A 22,219-nucleotide genomic window follows, 5' to 3' on the forward strand; every position below is an offset into this window, starting at 1 on the left:
TCTCTCTGTCTCTCTCTGTCTGTAAAAAAAAAAAAAAAAAAAAACAGGCAAAACTAATCAATGGTGATAAAAGACAGAAAAGTGATTATCTTTGTCAGAGAGAAGCTTACTGATTAAAAAGGAGTCTATGGAAGTTTTCGTTGGTCCTGAAAATTTTCTGTATCTTAGATTTGAGTGGTCATGATATGAGTAAATTTATCAAGTTAAATAATTTATCTACATGCCTTACAGTAGATATATAAATACCTCATTTATATAATCATTAAGAAAAAAGGGGTCCAGAAAATAGCAATATAACTTGGAGAAGCATCAAGAAAATGGGATGGAATTAGTAAACTGTTCAACAGTTTCATGTGACACATGACTCGGACTGGGAGTTGTAACAAAGACAGCAACAACTTGAAGGATTCAAAACATTATTGGATAGATATGGCAACAAGGAAAGATGAGGAGTGAAAGATGACTCTGCAGTTTCCAATTAGAGAAGCAAGGGCTATTATATTGAAAGTTTAATTATCTGAAGTTTTTTTAAAAAATCAAGCCGACTGGACACATAAAGCAAGCATCATTTATTCCTGCTTCTCTTCTCTTCCTGTCTCACCTTCTATCCTACTTTACAGGCAGGATATTCCTTTCATGAAATGCTCCTTCACCTTCCTTTTAGAACTGAGAGTAACAAATAGTTCTGATCACTCATTTGAATAAATCTGGCTTTAGATGTCACAAATCCCTTATCATCATTATGCTTTCCATTGTATTTTTAATGTGGACGAATTCTAATAATATTTTCTGGCTCACAAAAACACACACACTGTATTTGCATATATGAATGTTAAATACATATACATAAAAAGTATATATAAATGTGACATAAACATGTACCTATAAACAAATTTTATTTCACATACTTATAGGTTTTATTCAATCTGTCATCATTTCATATTATTTTACATATATACATAAATATAAATTGTATATTTATGTACACATATTTGTTACATATACTTATATGTATTTTTATTGATTTCTTTTATTTGTATGCTTTTTCCATCTTTATCCTCCTCCACTTTATCCTTCTAAAATGATCACTTTTTCCATCTTACAGTTGGAAAATTTTCTCTGTCATCATGTCTTTATAATATACCTGGCATTAAATAATGTTTAGGGGAATTGATAAACTGAATAAAGTAGTATTGTTAAGAAAAACTTATTCATTATCCAGTGAGATTTCAAGAGTTTGGAATTATGACCAGTTTATTTTATCTTCTAAATTTAGAGGAAAGAAGAGAGAGTAATTTACGTAAAGTTGCTAAAATATCTTGTTTTCTAAAATATGAAAATACTCCTACATACATTCAATATTAACTTCTCTCTGGATAACCGCTATGGTTTTCTAAATCGGGCTTGATGCTAGAAATGTATGGCACATGAAGGCTGAAATTTATGGCACGTGTAGGCTAAAATAAGAATAGCTTTGGACTTATCATTGTATCAATAGCCTTTTCAGTTTTATACCAATATAGCCATAAGAAAGGATATAAAATTGGAAATAAATATATCTCCTGGCACTCTCTTTAGGTCCAAAGCCAAACTTAGACATTGTGAAATAAAATGCTTTACTTTACCATCCGTAACTTCCAAATATGCCTTCGTGATGATGCTTCCAGCAACATTTAAAGTCTGGCAGATGTAATACCCAACGTCGGATCGCTGGACATTGGTAATAGTTAGGTCGCCAGTCTGGGAGACGGAAAACCGGCTGGAGGACTGTGGCGGCTGATATGAAAAAAGCAGATTCTGGAACCCAGAATTCAGGAGAAAAGAAAAACAACTGGTTAATTGCTAGGATACAATATTCTGGTACATTTATAAACATACATATAAAAGTACACCCACATACCTATATAGGTATACACAGACATAAATAAGCTAAATATTCTTTCACAGCATATCCACACAAACATGTCTATACACATATACGCACACACATGCACATGCAGTTTAATAACATAACCTTAATAGAGCCATTTAAATTAAAAATGTGAATCCTCAATATCAATGTATATTTTATAACTCTCAGTTTTCAAATATTACTAGATTTATAAGCATATTAGATATCATTAGAGTAAAAGGTTTTTCATAGTTAATCAAAGATAAAAGTCTGGTTTCACATATAACTATTAGGATATAACTATTAGGATTAAACACTAAGATTTGTAATATATTAAAAAAAAATTAGAAGTTAAACCAATTCTTACGGACTAAGTTCAAGAATACTATTCTGTCTCAAGAAGCATCTGCTAATCATCCATCATACATTTTCAGTAATGTATACCAAACTTTTAACAGTTGTATATTATGAATATGCATAACTGTATATGATTATTTCCATTTATATTTACATATAAACAATGCTACATATTTTGTTTCTTCTGTTACAATGTGAGAATCTTTGTTACATAATTTTTTATTCATATATTGAGTTAAATGAAAAGATCATGCTTCCTAGACAAAGGGTATGTTTCACATAAAATAATGCATCATGTCATCATGTTTTTATGAAATAAAAAATATCTATTTTTTCCTAACCAAATAAAGTAGTTTCTTTTTCAATGTTTCAGTGCCTTTTAACAGACATCATTTTAAAAACAATGAACTACTATTCCATGGATATTTGTTCAGTGACAAAATTTTAGGAAAAAATGAGTCTTATCATCATATCGAACCAAACGAAAATTATTTGGCAATATGAGCTAGAGTTTAAATCATTTAAATGAATCACCACAATACTGCTGTATTAAGTTCCAGCGCATTTGCTGTATTTGCTGCACAGATTTTCCTCTGCAATGCATTTCCAGTTCTTCCTGCTCTAGGAAACTGTTTTGCTCTTTGTCTTTAATCTGCTGTCAACTAATTTAGTCCTTAGAGTGCAAATTGAATGTGTTCAAATCCACCAAGATACTAGACCCTAATGATGAACTACAGACCATAATCACGTCAGTATCTGCCTACAAGGTGACACAAAGGTGAACTTGATGACTGCTTATAATCCGTAACACATAAACATTATTAAGATTATTGAGTGCAGTCAAAAACTACCTGTTTGCTATTTCTAAGTGCACATTTAGACAAGAATAAAAGAGAGTAGGAATAACTGCATTAAAAATGAATGAGTCATTTTTTTCTACAAATTCCAAAGTCATGTAAAGAGGATTGCTTTGTTTTATTGGAGAAGACAAATCCTTAGAAGATGAAATATAAAGGTATTTCAAACTTCTTCAAAATCTCCTGTTTATTAAAGTAAATCTAATGGTGAGCCTAGAGTTTTGGTGAGCCTAGAGTTTGAAAGAGGGTTGATTTCTATACTCTAGTTTCAATGTATATAAGAAATTCTGGTTTATAAAATGTTTAGAGAGTAAGTTTTAAGAGCAAATAGTGATGACACATGACAGTATTCAAAGAATTAGAATACTGAACTATACTTAACATGGCATCTCTGTTATAGGGAATATCATAAAGTTTGATGATTCAGAGGGCACTTCAGACCCCTGACGCTTTCAGAGACATCACACTGAATAGTTATCTTTGCTCTCAATGTATGTAAATCTCTTTTAATATGTAATTTCTGAACGCTGAATAACAGAATAATGACGGATTGAATTATGCTAATAAAAATGTGTTGTCCTTTCTAATTTAGCTGGAATATAAATAAAGGTAAAATTGACAGGATAAAACAATGACTCTCCATAGACCATCCTATGTTCCAATCCTATGGAGATTTCTCCAATCTATTATTATTATTATTATTACATTTAATCACTGTATACTGTTAGAGCGTACAAAATGAGTTTTCCCAGAATGAAGACTTGCTTTATTAGTCCAGCCACAATTACCATACACAATATCATCAGCAGATAATTTTCCATTTTTGTCTCCCTTAAATGTCTGCCTTCTTTTCTTTTCCCCTTGATTCCCTCCCTCCTAACCTCTCCTATTTCCCACCCTCCTCCCACACTGCCTCTAGTGTCCATTACCTCAAGGTGACAGCTCCGTGACCAAGTAATATGCTGGTTTTCTTCTCATCTACCTGTCACCCATCTTTGATGATTAAAAAATAAAAAAGGAGGAAAAGGTCATACCTGACTGCCCTCTCTCCTCCAAAAAATAGCTGGTTGAGGGTTTCCAGTTGCTTCACACTGAAAAGTTACAGTCCTTCCCAAGGCAACAACCTGGTCACGGGGTTTCACAACAAAATGTGGAGGTTCTAAAGATGAAAGAAATCAGGGTGAATCAGAAGTATGTGGCTATTACCCTAACAGAGACAATTTCCTGATATCTCAATTGCTGCCTTTATTTTACATAGCATGCTATGCACCATAGTAATAATGTACTAATTCTCATCCTTAATTTGAAGCTAAATCATTAAGAGGATATTTATAGAATAAAAGACTTGTTTTGTAAAAAGGTTTTTCTATTACTTAACCCTCTAAGATTAACCTCTATATTCAAAAGAGAATTTGTGAGCTATAATTTGAGCCTCTACAAAGTATACCTGAAATCTGTATGAATAAATATTATCTTTTCTCATTTAGTGCTGCTCAAAGGTGAATGAACTTTAATCATATACACAAGGACCTCCTGATGCAGGCAAGTCTTAAAATTACTTTAATTTAACTCAAAAGCTTCTGAAATACTACCATTGCAAATTATAACGATTTAAAATCTTCAGTCCAATTACTTGAATAGAAACGAATCTAAAGCAATAGTGGAGTCAACCGCTTCCTTCATTTACATAGGCAAGGGCATGTTCAAACAGAATATATATGGAAATGAGGGCAAATTTGAAACATCTGCTCATCCTGACATTCTAAATACTGCCAGCTTTGTCCAAACTGTTTGATTTATACAGACTTAAACGGCCACTTCATCCAGCAGTAAATAGAGTGTCAGAAAATTGTGTCAGTTACATTGAGAGCAATGGCAGCTGAAAACATTAGGTGTGCTGATGAAGTCACCCCTGGAAAAAAGAAGCTAGATTGGGGCTGAGCCTTGTGCTTGGAAAAAACTGTGTTCTGAATGTAAGTCTTTTTACCTACTGTTTACACATTTCAAATTCATTTCTTATCAGCTGTCTGGAACACCCAATTATTCTTCTCTCTTGTCTCAGTTCAAATTGAAGTGAATGAACATTACAAGCCAGACATTTAACACTTTGTAGAGGACAGGGTTCTCCACTTTTTAAAGACATTTCCATCATTTCTAATCTTTTTTTTTTTTTGAAATTATTTTCCATCACTTACATCAGTCATTTAGGATAACTTTTAAAGTGAAGATCAGTAAAAATGTATATCCATGTTATGGCTGAAAATGTCTCCACTGAGCTCACTAGAGTACGTCTCTCTTCTGATGAAGGACAGTATTCGAAATAATACAGACATATTTATGATCATTTAAGGATCAGCAGGTGGTGTGGTGGTTAAAGGTGCTGGACTCCCAGAGGGGTAACTACAGTTCAAGTCCCAGACTTGGCTGTTTGCTTTCACACTTTTGCTCTCTCTCTCTCTCTCTCTCTCTCTCTCTGGGTCCCTCTCTGATCAAATTTTTTTTTAAAGTATAATGCATATTATATAACATATGAGTATCAAATTTTTTTTTAAAAAGTATAATGCATATTATATAACATATGAGTTGATAAATTTTATGTATTTTAATTTAAAATATCAGACATGTTTCTTGTTCTAGGTAATTGAATATATTGGGCATAAAAGGACATTAAAGGTTATTGAATATGCACATTGATACTACATATAAATTATGAAACCCCTCAACAAAGGAAAATATAAAATAACATATCTACAGTTGGATAGTAGCAAAACTGAAGAAGGTAATTAGATCTTGTGCGCTTACTTCTAGACCCCTTTTTTAAAAATTGAGGTTTGGTAGAAATTATATCATTTGACTAGAAAATTATAGGAGACCTGAAAAATCAGGTCAAATGCTTTCAAATGTCCTCTTACTTATAGGGAAGAAAATACAAAGTTAGGAAATATAGTTTACATTCTATTTGGTAATGCTGAATTTCTAACTTATAATTTTTTTAAGAAAAAGCTATGATTGTAATTGAGTGGCTTACTCACAGATGTGGCAAACGCTATCATTACTCAGGTATAATAATAAGCATATGCACCACTGCTGCAGGACTTCTCTCCAGTACGAATCTGTACGGGAGCGTGGTATTCCGTAGTTAGAGGTTGGAATAATTTTCAGAGAAATCAGACCAAGACATCGAAAGGATTAACTAGATAATAAACTAAACCCCGCCTAGAGTTTGTTTCATTTCAATGAAAGGAAATCAAATGATTAATTGGATGAGTGGAGACTATGACTTTCCAATACGCAGGGTATCTGAGTGGAAACTGTAAATGTTCCAGCCACTTAGTCAAGTAAAAAGTTTGGGTGGTCTCTTTCCTAACTCTCAGAAGCATGTCTAAGAATGTGTGCCAGATCTATGTTTCTTTTATAAAATGCCAATTCTCTTCAAACCTCAAAGACTGATTTGAGAACAAGGAATACAAGCCCTTATGCTAACTACATTTATCCTGCAGCAATCCATCCACACAGGATATTTGCCTGGAAATGAATTTACTGTATTTTGTAGGCATATACTCAAGCCAAAATCAACAGTGACATCAGTCACAAAACATGTCCTAGAAATGTAACTTTCAAGAAATGCTCTTCTACACGTATGTTAAATATCAGATATAGGTTTCACTCTAAGAAAAAAAAAATGTAACAAACTAAATACGCTTTTATCCATCTATCACTGCCTATCTGTTTAGACGGAGGAGGCCCTGCATTCATCATATGCCCTTATTGAGGTTTATGATGAAATATTGGATTATTTTTGGAAGGTTTCAATATTTATACTCGTTAAATTCAACAGTACATAATAACGTTACTATTGCGTATGTTCAGTGCTGACAATTTGGAATATTGGAAATAGAGAAAAAAAAGAAAAGCTACTCATAATTCTACCATATAGGATTAGGCTTCTTTAAAATATTCTCCTATGGGGGCCAGACCTGTAGGGCAGTTGGTAAGTAGTGTGCATAGGGAATCAGATCCCACAGGCCAACCACGATTCAAATCCTGGCCTCAGTGGCTTGAAAAATACTTCTGATGCATTTATGTGCATGGCCAAAATACTGACAGAATGGAGAAATGGAGGAAATGGGGGCACGACGGTGTCCCTTTGGAGGGTGCTTAAAAAGAAAAGAAAAAGTTCTCCGGAAGTATCAACCTAATGGCAGTTTAATCAGTAATATATGAAAATTATCTTACATTATTTAACCAATTTCTATTGTTTACATTAGTCTATTTTCATTTTCACTGTTAAAAAATGGTGATTAGACCAATGTCCTCCTCACAAGGATGTTCAAGATCATTACCTAGAGGTAAAATGACAGGATCTGAAAATATGGAAAGATCGAGTGCATGTTATTACAGCCAAATTGTGTCCTGGGAATGTTTTTCTTCTTATCAGAAGAAACATGATAACATTCACTAACAGCACATAATAATACCTTTGCCAAGCTAAGGACAGATCCTCCTCTTAATTAATTTTTTTTACATTAGTGAAGTTACGCATTTAGCTTCACATTAACTTGTCATCGGTATCCTTTGTTGTGAATGTTATGCTTCTAGTTTTGTATTTCTTTTTTGATTACTAAAAACTGATAGGCTAAAATTGTATCCATTTCTCATATATGTTATAAATACACTTTTCTATTTCGTTTTTTCTTTTAATGATTTAATTCATTATTATTATTACTTTAAAATTTACTGCATGGCACATGCACTCACCAGAGAGAGACAGAGAGGGAAAGTGAGAAAGCAAGTTACCAGGTCCAGGACTCAAACCATAGTAAGCCATGTGGGAGTCCAGTGCCTTAACCACCACACCACCTTCTGGCCCCAATTTTCTATTTTGTTAATAGCTTTTTTAATCTTTTCAGTTATTTTTGTTACTGTATCAATCACATTATATAATATAGATTACATAACAAATAATAAATATATAAATATTCAATACCATTTTCATCCTGTACTTTCACATCTTCATTATTTTTATTAAGTTTTAATGCAACTATATTTTTGTATATATGGAATCATAAAAAGCTTTTTTCAGAGTGAGTTATTGCATAATGATTATTGAACAACCTACCTTATCTATATTAATATAACATGTCAGTACTACAATGTTTGTGTATATTTTTAATTTAAAGCACAGTGTGAGAGATTCTTTTAGGGTCAAAATTAGTCCCTGGCATACTCTGTACTACACTCATGTAAAATTCTCTAAAAATGTTGTTCTGGCAACTTTGTAAAAGGAATGGACCTTCCCCCCAAGGTAAGTGCTTTGGAACCTAATCATTCTTTATTTATATGTGAACAAATGTTTATCAAAACAAATATTGATAAACTTTGTACACATCATGTGATTATATCTTTCACAAAATGAAATGCATCTGGGATGGAGAAATAAAAATGAGTGCAAACAGCCCTGAGTTCGAGGTTTTCACCAGAAGAACTTTTAGTGACTCAACAAATGATAGTCATGAAAACTCAGTTATAAATTCATAAATACATTTGAATAACAACAGCAACAACAAAAATTGTTCTCTGCATTCATATTTGCTTTTTGTTTACTCAAACATGACAGAAATTGAAATAATACTTAAGCAAGATACAATCCTATTACTTATTTTCTCACTTATTTCAAGAGAGAAGAAATAAAAGGATGCAGATCATACATCATTTAAGAAGACATAAAGGGAGTGACCCATTACCTTCACTCTTTGTCACAGTTACCCATACCTCCTGCAGACTTTATTCTGTGCAGTCTGTCTTTGTGGCCCATGACAAGTGAAACATGGAGGCTGATTGGTTGAAGGACATGGAAGGGTATGGATGGAAAGGGGAAGAGAAGTTCCAGTCACAGTGACACGATGATTAGAAGATGGCCAATAAAATGTCAACTTACCAGACCCAACTAAAACAAAAAAAAAGAAAACATGGAATAAATAAAAATAACGAAACAGAAAATGAAACAGAAAAAGTAATAAGATTTGACTTAACAATGATCTTTCTTTAACATAAAATAAAGAACATGTTAATATTTGGATATATGGTTCACATTGTTCATGAATGAATATATGTTAGCATTTTAAGTTTCATCATGAATAACTTAAGAAACATAGAAATGAATCTTTAAGTCTGTATTATGATCCAATGGCAGAGCTACAATGAATGATAGCTATAAAATTATAAAACCTTTTCCAATGATTTTACATTTTGCTACCAGATGACAGGTTAGATAACTGTATGTGTAATGAGTTTAAACATATCATGAATCTTAACAGTTAAGGTTACATGAAAATAAAAACTGAACAGCTTAATAAAAAATAACAAAGTGTTAAATTCTACAACATCATTAATTTTAAAAATGCTTATGGTGCCAATGATAGCCTATTAAATCCATATTTCTTATACTTGAATAGCATTCAAATGACCTCTACATATGTCTAAAATGATTCTATAGGTCAGTAATGTGGTTGGAAATTTTGCATTTTTAAAGAAATTTGCCAGAGGGTGCATGCACTTGCCAGAGACTCAGGTAGAGAAAAAGCACCCTCCAAGGGAAAGGGTCATGCTGCAATCCTTTCCCCTCCATTTTCTCTACCTTTTGGGATTTTAAGCACATGCACACACATGCTTGGCATGTTTCTCAAGATGCCAGGTCTGGGAATTGAACTGTATGATCAGCCATATGGGATCTGGCTCTCTTAACCACCAGGCCATAGGCTATCCTGAGATTTTGAATATTTTCTTTCTTTTCTATATTTTTGCCATAGGGTGTGTGCACTTGCCAGAGGGCAACAGAGAAAGAGAGAGAGAGAGAGAGAAAGTGAGAAACCATCCCGAGAAAGAAGGTCACGCCACAATCTCTTCTCCTCCATTCTCCTCTCTGAGTTTTGGGCATGCATGCACACGAACCCAGTGAGATTTTTCAAGCCACTGAGTCCAGGACTTGAACTGCAGAGTCAGCCATGTGGGATCTAGCACCTTAACCACCAAGCTACCTACTGGTCCAAGATTTTGCATTTGTCACAATCACCCAGATTCTCCAGTCCATGGCAACAAGTTGAATAAGAAATGTATTAGAAGGTGTTGCATTTAAATTCACATATATTTTTAGTTTAAAATATACACAGAAAAACTGTGACTAGACTGGGACAATAGAAAAACGGTATAACTCAACTGATAGTTATAATCATACTACCTAATTTCAGTGCTAATATATTGAGCACTTTAATACAGAAAGTCCAAGTAATACATGTTGAAAATACTGGAAAATGATTACATTGTTTTTCTATTTGAGAAGCAAAGGTAACAACTGTCTAATTTAGAACTTGCCATAATAGTTCAATAAAACCTTACAGCATATTTTCTTAATTATGCAAATAATTCCCATATACTTTTGCAAGTTAAAACTAGACTTGATATACATTCCTATAGTTTAAACAAATGGCTGCTGTAAGGGCCAACAGGTGGAGTGGTGGGTAAGGCTCCATACTACCACACGGGTGACCATGGCTCTAGCTCTGGGCCTGGCAACTTGAAAATCATACCATGGACATACGCAGGTGTGCCCAAAATCCCAAGAGGAGAATGAAGGAGAAGGGGTGGTCATTCCCCTGGGAGATGATTTCTTACTTTCCCTCTCTTTGTCGCTTTCTGGGGAGTGCAGGCACCCTATGGCAAAAACTAACTAACTACTAAAGAAATAACTACCATGAAATGGTAGTTACAAAATGGAGGCAAAAGCTCTGCAGCATTTTTACCTCCAGTCCAAAATTCAAAGCAATTCAGAAACACATGTTAACTCACATGTTCCCTTAAACATTTATGACATAATTTTTCTTTACTTTTCATTCTAAAAAATAAAATTTAAGCATGATTGCTCACTTAAGTTGGAAGTGTTTTTTAAATCTTCAATATACTCATGTTTAATGTTTCTTAGGAACTGCTCTGCTATCTAGACCCAAAATCACACGCGGAATGGAGAAAACATAGTTACATTTCTTCATACTGTAAAGGTGATGTCTTTTAAATGACAGGGAGAAATATTTACCGCTTATAAAAGATAGAACCCGGAAAACTGTAGCAATAGAAATCTGCTTTGATACAACAAAAATTTGTGGAATTATATTTTGGATTAAACTTTGAAATTAAATTTGATCTTATTAGAGTGAACAGTTAAATGAAACTTGGAAGTGAGAAAACTAAGGAAATAATTTCTCAATATTTTCATATATTTTAGGTAATTTGAAATTCCTTGAGCATTTCAAAAACATACAATATAAACAAGATCATTATGTAGAAGCAGCTTATTTAAAAACTTAAAAGTACCCTATCCTTGCTTATATTGATAGGTTTTATCAGCAATCAAACTATAGGAGTAAAATCTTTCATTAATTAAAGTATAATACATGTAAGAATCCAGGCTAATGCATTTGCATACTGTATCAATGGAAAGGATAATTAGAAAATATTTTTACAGTCTTTTAAGAACCTTAAAAGTTATCTAAGAACATCATCTAACAGAAGTTTCTAAAACATCAGAATTTTTCTGGACTCTATGTTGAATAATCACATGAGCTTTTAACAATCCTGATTACCAGGAAAGAATTCTTCTTATCTAAAGGAAAACCTATCTGTTTACAATTTAACCCCCATTTGTTTGTTCTAGTTTCAATAAACAAACAAAAGCCAGTAACATCCTCCATATAAAATTCTTTTATTCACAAAGTCAATTACCATCCCTAACTTTCTCCTTGAAAAATAGATGACCAAAATTTCTGTAAGTTTTTCACTTATTTCCCTTTTCTCTACATTTCTTCAAGTTGTCAGTCCAAAGGATTTTCTTTCTGTATGAGGAGGGTAATTTTCTATAAAATAGGCAGTGACTATTTTTTTTTTCTTTTTTTTTTTTTGGAGAGATTTTCACTGTAGGGCGCGTGCGCTCGCCAGACAGACAGAGAGAGACATAGAGACAGAAAGCGAGAAATCACCCCCCAGGGGGGATGGTCACGCCGCAATCCCTTCCCCTCCTTTCTCTCCTCAGGATCTTGGGCACGCACGCACACGCGCCCGGCGTGAGTTTTAAGCCACCGGGTCTGGGACACGAACCGTGGTCGACTACGTGGGAGTCCAGCGACATAGTCATTACGCTAACTGCTGATTCCCGGCAGTGACTATTATCATCTAGTTGGGTATGCCAAAAAGAGTCAGGAAAAATAAATAAATGTTACAAACAAAGAAACAAAGCAGAGTATCTTGGAGTCAGTTCATTCACTGTCCTGTAAAGTTCAAGGTTTACGGAAGGTTTGCCTCCTACTCTCATCAGAATCCCCCTTAACTTCTTTTTTTTTTTTTGAAAGCTCAGAGCACCTCTATCCCAATTCCCTCATCTCACTAAGAGAAAAAGCCTGTCTCTCTCCTTCTCTAATAAAACAATAAAACTGTAAAATATTGACACTGGAAATGACCTTACAACTTATTGGTCTAACCCTCTTCTTTTGGCAGGAGAAGACAGAATCTCAATGTTAAATAACCTTCCCAAGGTCACAGATGGTTAACCAAAGGCTAGCTTCTAGACCTCTTGACTGAATTCAGGTCTCTACAAATTTTCCTGCTGGTTAATCAGTTAGGGAACAGCCATATGCAATAGGACACAAAAGACACTTGATTTTACATTTAAACTGTTATAAACTGTTTAATCAAAAATCATTACTACCCAAGAGAATTTCTTCATCTCTTTCAAAAATATTTAGCTATAGTTTTAAAAAGACATGGAAAACTAATAAGCAATAAAGTAGACTTAAACTTCTTGAAAAGTTTCTCTTTTTTTTTGTAATAAAAAGTAATGGCATAATTCCTTTTTTAAAAAGATTTGCCAAAGGCATATAACATAAAGAGACAGACAGTGAAAGAGGGAGGAGAAAGATCCTCCTATGTGGAATAGTCATGCCATAATCCCTTCTCCTCCATTTCTCCATCCTGCTGGCCGGAGATATGAGATCTAGCATTCTTATCCACCAGGCCTTGAGCTGCCCCAATGCCATCACTTTAAAGGAAGAACCAAAAACAATCATTTTATCACTTGAAATTATAAGCTGAATAAAATAGTCATCTTTTATAATTTTTATATTTTTTTCATGAGAGGTGTTTGTTATAGGGTACTTGTGCTCGCCAGAAAGACAGAGAGAGACATAGAGACAGAAAGCAAGAAATCACCCCCCAGGGGGATGGCCATGCTGCAATCCCTTCTTCTCCATTCTCCTCTAGGGATCTTGGGCATGCACGCACACGGGCCTGGCGTGAGTTGTAAGCCACCTGGTCCAGGACTCAAACCATGGTCAACTACATGGGAGTCCAGAGATGCAGCCATTGTGCCATCTGCTGGTCCTAGTCATCTTTTTTTAAACATGAAAAAAATCATATTTTGATAAGAATAATTGTAAGGTAAATATGTCAAATAGGATGATAAAATGACTTTTAAAACAAGTATACATTTTATAGAAATTAAAATTTGCTATTTTATATACTACTTTATATTTTTTAAAATAGTAAGGTACTGCAGTATCTCCAGGAAGAGGGCTAAACTTTTTTATTTTGAAGATTTTTGGACAGGGGTAGGAAATTAAGAGAATTTGTCATGAGGCTGAGTTTGTATCGAAGATATACTGCTTTCACCTAGGTTATTTTTGAAGGAGAATGAAGAGTGATGCAAAAATCTAAAATATGTATTATATATATACACCGATAAATTATAGTCTATCTTCAAATTATGTAATCTATATAATTATAAAATTTTCTGGTGCCTTTTGAGATTAAAAGATAAAAAGTACATCTGTTTTTAAAAATTTTGGAAGGGGCCAGCCGGCGCTATGGTGGTTGAGGTGACTGGATCACTCATGGCTGACTGCGAGGATTGAATGCCAGACTGGGTGGCTGGGGAATCACACAGCTATGTGTGCCTACACGGGTGCCCCAAATCCTGGGAGAATAATGGAGGTGGGGGATTGTGGTTTGGCTATTGCTTCTGGGGAGTGTTCTCACTTTCTCTCTGTCTCACTCTCTCTCCTCAGCAAGCATACACACTCTATAACAATATGAAATATATACTATATATATAATATACATATGTTTGTGTATATATATATGAAGATTTAAAAATATTAGTTGATGAATGTTTTTTAAAAACAGCTGTTTAAAAAGTTTGGGGACCAGACTCTGGCACAGTCCTTAGCATACTGGGCACTGTGCTGGATCCCTCATGGCCAAATGCAGGTTCAGATCCCAGGTGGCCTGGAAAACATGCAAGGGCCACTTCCTGGCACCCAAGATCCTGAGTACACTAGAGGGCTGGGAGAAGGGGACTGTTGTGTGTTGAGGCTCTGCCAAGGGTGCTTTTTCTCTCTCACTCTCTTCCTCTCTCTTTTACACTCACAGCTACTATAACTTAGAATGGAAGACTTCCTTTTTTGAATGTGACATCAAAGAGATCCAAGTAATTTATTTATTTATTTGTAGACAATCTTTAAGTGTCAGTAAGATAAGAAGCTAAGAAAGAAAGGAAGGAATAATGGAAAAATGGAAAGGAAAGGGAAGGAGAGAAAGGTAAAGAGGAGGGGAGAGAAGATTACTTTTATTTCTTCTATCTGTTACATGCAGCAGTCACGAGTCAGAAAGATGACAGATATTTGAAGGAAAAAATATAGAAGTGGGCAGAAAAGATTTTCCTGGTCTGAAGAAAACAAAAAGCATCTACTTAGGAACTCTTCAGATTAAGCCAATCTTGATAACTACTTAGGCCAGAAGAGAAGATAATAAGCCTAAATAATAGCAGGAATGACTTAGGGAAAGCATAGAAAAGAAGCAGTTAACAGTAAGGGTCACTGAACCATGAATTGTTGCCAACTGGGACGTCTCTAGAGGTCTTAAAAAAAGGATTTATTTCCATTTGGCCACAACAGTTTAGCTATAACCCTGTGTGGCAAAAGGATAAAGAAGTTGAATCTTAAAGTGCTTTTTATACTATGATTTTAAAGATTATGAACATTCTGAAGCAAGGCAGAACAATCGACATGTCCCTCAGTCTCAATATATTTTCTTTACATTATGAATGTTTACTCTACTATAAAATAGGCTCAAAAACATTATTTTCAGACAATATTGTTTTAAATTGATGTATTTTATACACATAGATCATATGATAAATTCAGAAGACACCAAAAAAATTCAAAAAAAGTAAAGCACTTGCATATGTGATCATAACATTATAATTAAGATTTAGGTATTTTCACAGTGAAATCTGAATTTTTGAAGCATAATAGCAAATATATTCAAGTTAACTATGTATTATGAGTTTTCACTGTTAGCAACAAACCATGCAATTATTTAAAAATGTAGTGACAGAGACTGCAACAGTATTTGGGTCTAAAACAATTTAAGAATTCTGAATTCCAAGAGTGACTCTGTAGAGGACTTTATAGTTAGACAGTTTTACCTAGGGTAGATCTAATACCATTAGTAAATATCAGAGAACTGCAGTTTTTCTCAAATGGGCTGTAAATGAAAACATCTTGACTCTGGGCTTCTACCAAATCAAAGATATTAGCTGTCATTATTGGTGGTTAAATTCTAATGATTTCTCATATTTTTTCCCCCCATCCTCTTCTATAGTGCTCTTTGCGTGGAGGGCTCAATTAACAAATACGAAAGATTAGAACTGTAGATTCTAGAAGAATATGAATAGAATAAAGTAGTGAGTTATAAAATTTTTTTAGAAGAAACACATTTTTCTTAAAACAGAGGAATATTTAAATTCTCAAGTAGCGAAGCTGTCTACATTTGAACTGACAAACCCAGTCACTGGCATACTAGAGAAACTCTATGCACGGATAAGTCATGAATGATCACATCTCTAACAATTAAAAACTCTTAAGATAGTTTAATACTAGGTATCATTTCTTTGGTGGGAAAAGATTGAGTTTAACATAAAAGCCTGTCATTATGTCTTTCAATTTTTCAGACATAAAAATAGAGATTAAGAAGGTGCATTTCTAGAATATATTTAATGGTTACATAAAATACTATGAACTTTTCGCCTCTACTCAAATATCTCACATGATTCTCTCGAACAATGGCTCTAGAGCTAATGTTAGTTGGTCAGGACTGAAGCGGAGAAGTGGTGGGAGAAGTGGAACTACTGGTCTCATGGCCAGAGGCATGAGGCTGCCACAAGTCCTGCAAAGACTTTGACAATCCTCCCACAGCAAAAGACAATCTGGTCTGATATTTAAACCATGCCAGGATTAAGAAAATCAGCTGTATATTATCTATTCAATTCAAATCTTCCCAGAATTTTAACAAGTATTTGTTTCCCTCGGTCCCAATATATATACAGCACCTTGCATATTGTCAGATCAATTGTAGGTAATCAGAAAAGATCAATCCTTTTCCTCCTTTCCTTTATCTTTTAAAAATGTTCCCAAAAAGCACAGTTGTTAAATATTGCCACTTACTCATTTATCTACTAAGGAACCCAAGATTCAAATACAACTACCCAACAATCTATGCCAAGGTGCCTACCACCTGCCACAGGATCTCAGGATCATAGTTTTTTAAAGTTTGTTTATTTATTTATTCCATGTATAAGAGAGACAGAAAGAGAGATGGAGGAGCGAGATAGTACCACCAACAGAATCTTGGCACCACTATACATTCCTGGCCTCAGCCAGCCCATGAGGGCCCAGCATATCCAGGGAGGTCTCTGGACTTGAGCCATGTGAAATGTCTCACAGTGTGTCACTTTATTGCTGCACCAGCATCTGGTTCTCAGATCATGATTTTAAAGGTACTATTTCCTAAATCAGTTCAGAAAGCCAGAAACCTTGCTCTTCCTTCTCCCTCTACAGATTCTATTTGGAAACTATTTTTCCATGTTATCGACCTCTTCTGTCTATATTCCCACCACTCTGCTCAAGCCACCTCGACTACTGTCTTGCCTTTTTCCAATCTGATTTCATGAAGCAGTCTGAGTGATGAAAACAAAACAAACTTTTTTTTTTCTTTTTTGGGAGAGGTTTTTTCTTTTTTTTCTTTTTTTTTTTTTTTGCTACAGGGCGCGTGTGCTTGCCAGACAGACAGAGAGAGACAGAGAGGTAGAAAGCGAGAAATCACCTCCAGGGGGGATGGTCACACCGCAATTGCTTCTTCTCCATTCTCCTCTCGGGATCTTGGGCATACACACACACGCACCCGGGGTGAGTTTAAGCCACTGGGTCTGGGACTCAAACCGCGGTCAACTACGTGGGAGTCCAGCGACATAGTCATTACGCTAACTGCTGGTCCCAAAAACAAAACAAATTTGAAGATAGTACATATATATGCTGAAGTTTCCTTGTGTCTTTTACTCCTCTTCTTATATTCTGCTGATACTACAGACATCTGTATATTTCTCTCGTCTTCACTAGGCTATAATAACCCCATGAAGACGGGATTTTAATTATTTTTTTTTTTTACCTATACATCCCTCAGACAGTCCAGTATATATTTTTTGTACATAGAAAGTGCTAAAGATTTTGTCAATTTGAACAAGTGCACTGTGTTATTTTATTTTATTTTATTTTATTTTATTTTATTTTATTTTATTTTATTTTTACTGTAAGCCATGAGTGCTAGCTGGACAGAGACAGAGAAGAGAGAGTGAGAGTGGAAAGTGAGAAATCACTCCCTAGGGGGGATGACTATGCCACAATCCCTTATTTTCCATTTTTCTTCTGGGATTTTGGGCACACATGCACACACACACTGCATTTCTCAAGCCGCCAGGTCCAGGACTCAAACCACACAGTTGGCCATGTGGGATCCAGCCACTTTAACCACCATGACAACTGGCTAGCCCTGGAATGCCTGTCTCTAAATGGCAAACTTCATGAATAGTCTAGAATTAAAGTACATTAGTATAAAGATAACATTACTCAACTGATAATTAAACCACTTGGATCAAGATTCTCTTCAGTGGAAATCAGGTCTTGGATCTTGCATAAATTACATAAACATTCTCTACCTCAGTTTAATAATAAAGAGCCATCAATGTTAGGTAACCATAAGTCAGATCATATATTATAAAACCTTCCCCAGAGTCAGCATGTGGTATAGTGGTTAAGGTGCTGGCCTCCTACATGGTCAACCGCAGTTTGAGTATTGGACCAGAAGACTCGAAACTCATATTGGGCACATGTGTCCAAGGTCCCAAGTGGAGAATGGAAGAGACGGGATTGCAGTGTGGCCATCCCCCTTGGGGGGTAACTGCTCATTTTCTCTCTTTCTGTCTCTCCAGCAAGTGTGCACAACCTACAGCAAAAATCTCTCTGAAAACAAGAGAGAGAGAAAGAGAGAGAGAGAGAGAGAGAAAGGAAGGAAAGAAGGAAGGAAGGAAGGAAGGAAGGAAGGAAGGAAGGAAGGAAGGAAGGAAGGAAGAAAGAACCCTCTCCACAATTCTGTAAGGAAGAATTCAGTGTTCCAGTTTTCCAAAGGAAAGGAAATAAAGATTAAATAACTCTCTTAAGGTCATCCATCAAGTAAGGAAAGGATGATTAGAATTCAGGTATCTTCAGTTCTTGAAAATCTTGCTCATTTTACTACATTGCATGACTCATTTCTTAAAAAGGAGAGTTAAATCTTGTTCTAATGTACTTTTAGTTCTGAAATGGTTTAACTCCATGACCTAACCAAAGTAAATTTCAAGAAGGAATTATTTATGGGGCCCAGCAGATGGTATAGAGGTTAAGGCAGCTGGATCCCACAGGGCTGACTACCTGGTGCAAATCCCAGAACCAGTCACTTGAAAGTCATGCTGGGTATATGTCCATGCCCAAAATCCCAAGAGGATGGAGGAGAAGGGGTTGTGGCATGGCCATTCCCTCAGGGAGTAACTTCCCACTTTCCTTCTCTCTCTCTGTCTTTCTTTGACAAGTGTGCATACCCTATAGCACACACAGAAAAACTATTTTTTCAATTAAAAATAAGAATAGAAATAATTTAAATGCACAATGTGCACCGGTATATTAGATAAAGAAAAGTTCATAATTAGTCTTCATATATGTGCGCAGATTTAATGCATATAAAATTATTTTGAGGGAAGAAATATTTTATACTTGTCATGTTTTCTGTTTTTATGTTTATGTTTTATTTTCTCACAGAAACAATGTCAAAACAGCCAGGTCTATCTCTGAAAAGTGAAGCAATGCAACCTTTTAAGACAAACATTATAAATGTCAAAGGCCGTCAAATAACCAAATGAATAGATATGTTCAGAGTTTGCAGTACAGTATAAAGATCTGACCCCAGTTAATTATCTATAAGAAAGTGCCAGGACCAGCATTTGGCACATGGCTATGTCGCTGGACGCCCACATAGTTGACTGCGGTTCAAGACCCAGACGTGGTGGCTTCAACTCACACCAGGCATATGTGCGTGTGTGGAGAAGGGATTGTGGTGTGGCCATCCTCGCTAGGGGGTGATTTCTCGCTTTCTGTCTCTTTCTGTCTTTCTGGTGAGCTTATGCGTGCCCTACAGCAAAAACCTCTTAAAAAGAAAGAAAGAAAGAAAGGAAGGAAGAAAGAAAGAAAGAAAGAAAGAAAGAAAGAAAGAAAGAGCCAAAGTAAATGACTTGTAAGCCCCCATCCATCTCTAATATTCAGTTTAAAAAATCCAGCATAAATTTATGTAATTTAGCATTTATCCCCAAGAAACCTCAATAAAGGCAAAAACTATATGTTATTAATAATATTTCATGATAAAGTATATTTTAGGGGGAGTAAAAAGCCTTAGGAAAATCATGAAAATACATCTCATCTCTTTACTAATGACCTAAAAAGTACTGTTTGAACTATTTCATCATCCACTAAGTTAACTTTTAAAAGTGCCTTTGTAAAATAGTCTATCTATCAGGGCTAATTGAGCAGTGCTCTGAATTCTTTTCTAATAACATCGACCACAGAAAATAAATGTCCTAAAGCTAACTTTAACAACCATTTATGGATTTCCCTACCCTCATAAATCTGTTATAAAGCAATTACTCCACTATATTTTGTCCCATACTTGCTTCAGTATTTTCTGCAGGTGTGTTTATACTGGCACATTATTTATCAAGTCATGAGAATAACAATTTAAAAGCAAATTAAAGTGCTCATGGTGCTTTAATCAGTTGCAAACTTTAGGTATGATAACAAAATTTTAGCTTGCCACTGATTTTGAATCTTCTTTAAACACTAAATAAGAAGAGTTACTTTATATTTTTAAATTACTGTGATAAAGATTAACAGATATTCTAATGATAACCCTGGTATTTGTTTTGGGGTGAAGTGATTTGTGCAATGTGCAAAGAGTGAATACTATTTGGCATAATTATTAATGCTATATCAAAATATTTAAAGTCATAGCAAGCAAATAATACAAAATCAATACATGTGAATGCATAAAAATCCATTTTTTTGTGTGTAGAGGTTTTTGCCATAGAGTACGTCTGCTTGCTGGAGAAAGAGAGACAGAGACATTGAGAGAGAAAGTGAGAAATCATTCCACAGGGGGATGTCCATGCTGAAATCCCTTCTCCTTCACTCTCCTCCCACAATCGCTTCTTTTCCATTTCTCCCTCCGTTTAGGATTGTAGACACACACACTCAAGTCCCTGGCATGTTTCTCAAGTATCCAGGTCCAGACTCAATCATGCAGTTGGCTGTGTGGGATCCAACCACCTACACCACCACACATAGGCTGACTCATGATTGTTCTCTTTTAAATGATGAGTTATCTCTATTCCTTTATGTTCAAATAATTCTGAATAAAATACCATATATCAGTCTGAATTAACTTACAATGAATTAGTTTGCATAAATGATACATCATCTCAAGAAATAAGTACACGTCTTTAAACGATATGGAAATGGTAGTGATAAACTTAACATTTAACAGTGAGTTACCTGTCAATAACTAGAGCGAAAAAGAACTTATGTCTCCAAATTTCATTCTCAGGGTGAGTAAATCCACACACTTCAATTACATATTTCCAGACTGACGCCATTTTTTTTTCAGAATGTTGGTTGCTTAAAAACAATTAGTCAGTTATACGTCTATGTAACTAGGCCGTGATAAATCCTTACCCCCTGATATGTAGATGAACAGACCACAGGAAAGCTCAGCACATCATGGAAGACTCTGACATGCTATTTACTATTGTAGGCTATGTCATTATTGTCACAGAATCATCTTATGTATCAATTATTGCTTGTGCCTGACTGCTTGACTTATTTCTTCAAATATTTTTCCGGCACATACAGTAGAGAGTGTTTCACATTCATTGTGGGAAGGTTACACAGTGAATGCTTTTTCTTTTGATTAATTTTTAAGATTTTTATCAGTTTGTTTGAAAGCAACCCAATCCTTCATGTCTGAATGAAAGAAATCTAAGAGAATGTCACATCTTCAGCAATCATTAAGGTTAAAATGACTATTTCTTGAAGCTATAAGAACACAATAAGTTCTTTACTTCTTTCCTAGAAAAAAAAAATGGCAAAGAATCATAGGCCCAAATGCTGCTGGATCTCTATCAAATCAAATAGCATAAAAAATAACCCAGCAGGAGTGGAGCTCAGCCTCCTGTGTACACCACTGGATCAGAACAGCTAGGAGAGGGAGCTCTTCTCACAAATCACTCTCTTGTTAAATTCCGTAGTGGGACTTCATTAAACCTCGAGGCTCATGGCATTTACTTTCAGCGGCTCACAAAGAGCTAGGCTGACAATGCTGATTCTTTAAAAGTTCCCATTACATACTTTCTTCTTTGGGCTTTCTTTTTATAGCCACACATGTCTTTTCCCCATTAGCCCTACTAGTATTTAGTTGGAATTAAAAAAAAAAAATCATTCTTTTAACCATATAACAAACCAGAAGAAGAAAAAAAAAAAACAAAACACAAACACTCTACAGCAAATCCTGTAAGGGTGGTGTTTAGAATAAGACCCTGGAGTTACCTACAAGTAGCAACCAAGGCCAGCCGCCGTGGTGGAGAAGGCATGCAGCACTG

The 22,219-nt window shown here is 35.0% G+C and overlaps 1 protein-coding gene across 8 annotated transcripts in view; it reads right to left on the bottom strand.

Moving 5' to 3' along the window:
* The window catches only part of ROBO1 (roundabout guidance receptor 1), a 1,280,027-nt gene that overhangs the window by 94,149 nt on the left and 1,163,659 nt on the right, over window positions 1–22,219 (bottom strand). For 6 of the 8 annotated variants that reach the window (XM_006162600.3, XM_006162604.3, XM_006162598.3 and 3 more), the window contains 3 exons: window positions 9,044–9,052; window positions 4,140–4,264; window positions 1,626–1,797 (listed from right to left, as the gene is read on the bottom strand). In XM_006162600.3, coding sequence (XP_006162662.1) covers window positions 1,626–1,797; window positions 4,140–4,264; window positions 9,044–9,052 — 306 coding nt within the window. The remainder of the gene's footprint in view (window positions 1–1,625; window positions 1,798–4,139; window positions 4,265–9,043; window positions 9,053–22,219) is intronic. The other 2 variants (XM_006162599.3, XM_006162602.3) reach the window with 1 other exon arrangement.

This window comes from Tupaia chinensis, unplaced genomic scaffold, assembly GCF_000334495.1.
Source record: "Tupaia chinensis unplaced genomic scaffold, TupChi_1.0 Scaffold140301_1, whole genome shotgun sequence".
Lineage (NCBI taxonomy): Eukaryota > Metazoa > Chordata > Mammalia > Scandentia > Tupaiidae > Tupaia > Tupaia belangeri.